The 6,135-nt window shown below is 40.5% G+C and overlaps 1 protein-coding gene across 1 annotated transcript; it reads right to left on the reverse strand.

The window, feature by feature from the left end:
* Window positions 1–1,667: 1,667 nt before the first annotated feature.
* LOC121213900 (uncharacterized) lies at window positions 1,668–5,687 on the reverse strand (the record flags this gene model as incomplete). The annotated part of the gene is made up of 5 exons (XM_041087246.1): window positions 1,668–1,796; window positions 1,929–2,707; window positions 2,840–3,475; window positions 3,905–4,169; window positions 4,578–5,687. Coding segments are annotated over 5 exons (2,919 nt in total), but the record flags the coding sequence as incomplete, so codon positions are not given.
* Window positions 5,688–6,135: the final 448 nt, after the last annotated feature.

Raw genomic sequence — 6,135 nt, forward strand, 5'->3', positions numbered from 1 at the left:
TTAAATGTTAATATGATAATATGGGTTGATATGGAGTGATACGAGCTCGTTTCGGATGTAAAGACGAGTCGTAATCTTTCCCGGTCGAAATTAGGTAGTGTCGGAATTGAATCAAATTCAAGTCTTGGTGTTTGAAGTTGGATGGCTTTAGGAACAAAGGAGTTTGATGGGTTGTTGTTTGCTGGGTAATTTGATGAAACAAGATCGAACCCTTATTATCAAATAAGGACCCGGGCTTAAGGTTTCAAAGAAAGAAATGGAAATAGGATAAAAACCGAGACCCTCTATTTAGCAAAATAGGAACCTACGGTATGAAGAACGCCACACCAATGGGTGATAAGTTCGAACAAAGTCAGATTGACGCCACTCGTTGAAGATAAGTCAATTTGAGCTTTGGAGAATAAAGAGAGTGAATTTCTCACTAAAATTATATTTCATTCAGAAATTTGGCAAAAAAAAAAGTCCTTTTACAAGAAATTCAACAACTATTTATAGCCTTTCTACTAGTAGCCGAATGGACAAATTCAAGACTTAGTTTCTAAGTAAACAATGAACTAAAATTCAGCATGAATGCAAAATTATTAGCCCATGTAGATTCGGCTGAATGAGAGCTCCAATGGTCATCTTCTAGATGGGAAAATGCACCTTGAACATCTTGGATGTGCATGAATAGGCTAGGTTCGATCAATGATCATAATGGGGTCATTCATGAAGCAACTATTGCTGAAAAATTACCATCATTAATTAGCAACTTGAACAGTCATTTGGAAGTGTGAATGGACGGTTTTGAATGACCATAAGGTGTGAACATCATGAACCGAATAGCCACAATGTACCCAGCAATGTGAAGGAAATAAATGGCAGCTTTGGAGAATGGAAAATCATCTCTTTTGGCCGAATGGTCACTTAGAGAACTTCAACAATCAGCACACCATCTTTAATATAGTCCATGCATGTATCATTTGGTGCATTGAACCCAACATGCATGCATCTTCACATCCATTGAATCTTCATGCATGAATCTGCCCAATGAATCTTCAAATTCGGCTGTACCTAAAAACACACATGAACTTAATTAATTTCAATCAAATTAAGCTGAACTAAGTAAATACATAATGTGAACATCCTAATTTAACATTGAAACAACTTAAATATTAATAAAGCATGACACAAATTCGGTTGAACAGATTTAAAACATGTAATAATTTAGACAAACTAAATGAAATCAAGACATCTTTAATGTAACTAAATTAAGACATATTAAACACTTATATTAAATAAAAACATATTAATAAGCTGTAATAAGACTTAATTAAATGCTTATTTAATTGGTTTAAAATCCAGCAGCAATTTAATTAGCTAGAACGAATTTCAACTTCAAAGAAGTTGAAAATATTCAGCTCGTCTTTAAGCTCTTTGCTTTCATTTTCCTCAATCCGTTCCACCAATGCTAAAATAGCATCTTTAAATCGTTTAGCTCTAGCTCGCGTTATCGGACCAATGGGCAGCTTAATAGCTTCTTGTTCGTTCTCCATTTGGTTCGTAGGCAAGCTCACATCATTCCCCTCCTCTTCAGAACGATTTGTCCTCAAATCGGAATCTGCATCAAACGGAGACAAATCAGAAACGTTAAAAGTCGCGCTAACATTATATTCACCAGGCAAGTCCAATTTATAAGAATTGTCATTAATTCGTTCAAGGACTTGAAACGGTCCATCCCCTCTCGGAAGTAGTTTAGATCGTCGTTGCATAGGAAATCTTTCCTTGCGCATATGCAACCACACCCAATCTCCCGGCTCGAACACAACTCGTTTACGACCTTTGGTAGCATGTTGTTCATAGTTCTTGGTCCTTGCCTCAATGTTTTCTCGAACTCGTTGGTGCAATTGCTTGACGAAATCAGCTTTACGCTTTCCATCTACATGCACAAATTGGTTAGAAGGCAATGGCATTAAATCTAATGGTGTTAACGGATTGAAACCATAAACGATTTCAAAAGGAGAAAATTTGGTAGCTGAGTGAATAGCTCTATTATACGCAAACTCCACATGTGGTAAACATTCTTCCCAAGCCTTCAAATTTTTCCGGATGATAGCTCGAAGCAATGTAGACAAAATCCGATTGACCACTTCGGTTTGGCCGTCCGTTTGCGGATGGCAAGTGGTTGAAAACAGCAACTTCGTTCCAAGGCGCCCCCATAGTGTCCTCCAAAAATGGCTAAGAAACTTCGCGTCTCGGTCGGACACAATCGTCCTAGGCATGCCATGCAACCTGACCACTTCTTTGAAAAATAAATTAGCAATATTCACGGCATCATCAGTTTTATGACAGGCTATAAAATGAGCCATTTTTGAGAACCTATCTACAACCACAAATATTGAATCTCGGCCATTTTTACTCCTCGGTAAACCTAGCACGAAATCCATTGAGATATCAGACCAAGGGGTTTCGGGAATAGGCAATGGCTTATACAAACCATGGGGCTTAATTCGTGACTTAGCCCGTTTGCATGCAATGCATCGATTACAAAACCGTTCGACATCTCGTCGCATCTTAGGCCAAAAGAAATGTTCGTTGAGCATGGCTAACGTCTTTGCAACTCCGAAGTGCCCCATTAATCCTCCACTATGAGATTCTTCGATCAACACTTCTCGTACGGAACCTTGGGGTATACAAAGCTTTCCTTCTCGGAACAAGTACCCATCATGTCGATAGTACTTCTCGTAAGCTCCCTTTGCGCATAACCTAAAGAATTCACTAAAGTCAGCATCGTTGACATATAAATCTTTAAGAAATACAAACCCCATTAACTTAGCATCCAAAATATTTAACAACGCATACCTTCGAGATAGTGCATCAGCCACTACGTTTTCCTTACCTTTTTTATATTTAATAACATATGGAAAAGATTCGAGAAATTCTACCCACTTAGCATGCCGCTTATTCAACTTGTGTTGACCCTTTAAGTACTTCAAGGATTCGTGATCGGTATGTATGACGAATTCTTTGGGCCAAAGATAGTGTTGCCACGTCTCTAAGGCTCGAATCAACGAATAGAGCTCCTTGTCATAAGTCGGATAGTTTAAGACGGCACCATTGAGTTTCTCGCTAAAATAGGCAATAGGCCGTCCATCTTGCATCAACACAGCTCCAATGCCTAAACCTGAGGCATCACATTCTAACTCGAAGGTTTTATCAAAATTAGGCAAAGCTAATAACGGTGCATGAGTTAGACAATCTTTAATTTTCAAAAAGGATTTTTCTTGTTCCTCTCCCCAAACGAAGTTGGAATTCTTACGAATAACTCCAGTCAAGGGTGCGGCTAAGGTGCTGAAGTTTGGCACGAATCGACGGTAAAAACTTGCTAATCCATGGAAACTTCGGACTTGGGAGACATTCGTCGGACGGGGCCATTCTTGGATCGCCTTGATCTTCTCTTGATCGACTTCAAGGCCCTCCGAACTAACAACGAAACCTAAAAACACAACCTTGTTAGTGCAAAATTCACATTTCTTTAAATTAGCATACAAAGTTTCTTTCCTCAATACTTCCAAAACAGCCTTCAAATGTAAAACATGATCATCTAAATTTTTACTGTAAACTAATATATCATCGAAGTATACGACGCAAAATCTACCAATAAAAGGTCTTAGAACGTGATTCATAAGCCTCATGAACGTGCTTGGGGCGTTCGTTAAGCCAAATGGCATAACGAGCCATTCGTAAAGCCCATGCTTCGTTTTAAACGCAGTCTTCCATTCATCACCCTCACGCATCCGTATTTGGTGATAACCACTCTTAAGATCAATTTTTGAAAACAGACTTGCGCCACTTAGCTCGTCAAGCATATCATCCAATCGTGGTATAGGATGACGATACTTGATAGTTATCTTGTTTATAGCACGGCAGTCCACGCACATCCTCCACGTTCCATCCTTTTTCGGGACAAGCAAAACAGGCACGGCGCATGGACTAAGGCTTTCGCGCACATAGCCCTTTTCAAGGAGTTCATTTACTTGCTTTTGTAATTCTTTCGTCTCTTCAGGATTGCTCCGGTAAGCAGGTCGGTTTGGAATCGCAGCTCCCGGCACAAGATCTATTTGGTGTTCGATTCCACGAATAGGTGGTAACCCACTCGGGATTTCTTCCGGGAATACGTCTCGAAATTCCTGCAACACAGACAAAATAGAAGAGGGCAACTTATCATCAAATTCGTTAGTGCCAAGCAAGCTCTCCTTGTACAAAAGAACCAATAATGGTTGTTTCAATAACATCGATTTTCGAACTTCTCTCTCTTTTATAAACAAATTCTTTTTTTCATTTTCATCACTCGTTTCTTTTTCTTTTGAATCACTCTCTCTTTTTTTATCACTCATCTTTTTGTTTTTCTTCTTTTCTTCACTCTTTTCTTTATCCTTTTCATTTTTTTGCTCTCTCTCGATTTCTTTTGATTTTTCAATCGAACTCCTCATTTTGAGTTGATCTTCATACACTTGTTTCGGTGATAATGGAGCTAACGTCACCATTCGTCCCATGTGTTTGAAAGAGTATCTGTTTGTATATCCGTCATGAATCGCTCGCTTGTCGAATTGCCAAGGCCTCCCCAAAAGAAGATGCCCCGCATGCATTGGTACGACGTCACACATAACTTCATCTTGATACTTCCCAATTGTAAACGAAATCAACACTTGCTTCGTTACCTTCAATTCTCCACCATCGTTAAGCCATTGGAGTTTATACGGATGGGGATGTTTAATGGTGGCCAATCCGAGTTTCTCCACCATCATTGAACTTGCCACATTTGTACAACTTCCCCCATCAATTATAACGCAACAAATCTTACCTTGCACTTGACATCGCGTATGAAAAATGTTTTCGCGTTGTTGATCGTTTTCGGCACCTTGCAAAGTAAGGCTTCTCTTTACCACCAATATTTCTCCATTTTCGGCTTGTTCAACATCTTCTTCATCTTCGGTTTGTTCAATGGCCTCCTTCTCTTGTTCACTTTCAGATTCAATCTCGCCATCGTCTCGAACAAACATTACATTCCGATTTGGACATTGGCTCGCGATGTGGCCCCTTCCAAGGCATTTGAAACATTTTATGTCTCGAGATCGACTTGGTTGGGCTTCCATCTTTCCTTTACTCGTTTCGGCAATCGGTTTGTTAAACTTGGTGGCACCACTTACTTCTTTGTTTCGGCTTGGTATGTCACGTTTGTTGGTCCCTTGCCCCCACCTAGGCATAGAAGAAGTGTTAGAGAAAGTTCGTGACGTACCTTTTCTTTTTAGTTGTTTTTCGACCTTTATGGCCATATGGACCATATCAATAACCTCAACATAGTGGTGTAGTTCGACGATATTTGCGATATCTCGGTTAAGGCCGGCGAGAAATCGAGCCATGGTGGCTTCTCGATCTTCCTCCACATCGGCGCGGATCATGGCCACTTCCATTTCTTTGTAATAATCCTCCACGCTTCGTTGGCCTTGAGTTAAGCTTTGGAGCTTTTGATACAACTCCCGGTGATAGTAAGCAGGAATAAAACGCTTTCTCATTATTGCTTTCATTTCCGCCCATGTAGACACGGGACGTTCTCCATTGCGTCTTCGGCTCAACGTGAGTTGATCCCACCATATTATTGCATAGTCGGAGAATTCTATAGCAGCTAACTTCACCTTTTTGCTTTCCGAGTAATTGTGGCACTCGAAAACTAATTCCACCTTCTTCTCCCATTCAAGATAGGCCTCGGGATCCGATCTTCCTTGAAAAGCAGGAATCGCCATTTTAATATTCTTTAAATCATCATCGGGCCTCTCTCGATCTCTTTGTTCTCGTGCTCGATGACCTCGTCTCCTTGCACTTTGTCGTGAACCTCGATCACTTTCATCGTCACTTTGTTCATATAGATCATTTGCATGTTGCCATGGACGTTCTCGCTCTCTTCTCGGAATAGGAGGGGTGTTCGCACGTTGGCTTTGTTCCTCCATTTGTTCCATTCGTTCATTGAGAGAATCGAATTGAGGTTGGAACAGACGAGAGATTTCTCGTACGATTGCTTGGACTTGGAGATCGGGCACTCCACCTCCGGGAACGTTTCTCCTCGGTTGAAGGTTTACTCCTCCACCAGCAGCATTC

The sequence above is a fragment of the Gossypium hirsutum genome, chromosome A02 (genome assembly GCF_007990345.1).
Source record: "Gossypium hirsutum isolate 1008001.06 chromosome A02, Gossypium_hirsutum_v2.1, whole genome shotgun sequence".
Taxonomy (NCBI): Eukaryota; Viridiplantae; Streptophyta; class Magnoliopsida; order Malvales; family Malvaceae; genus Gossypium; species Gossypium hirsutum.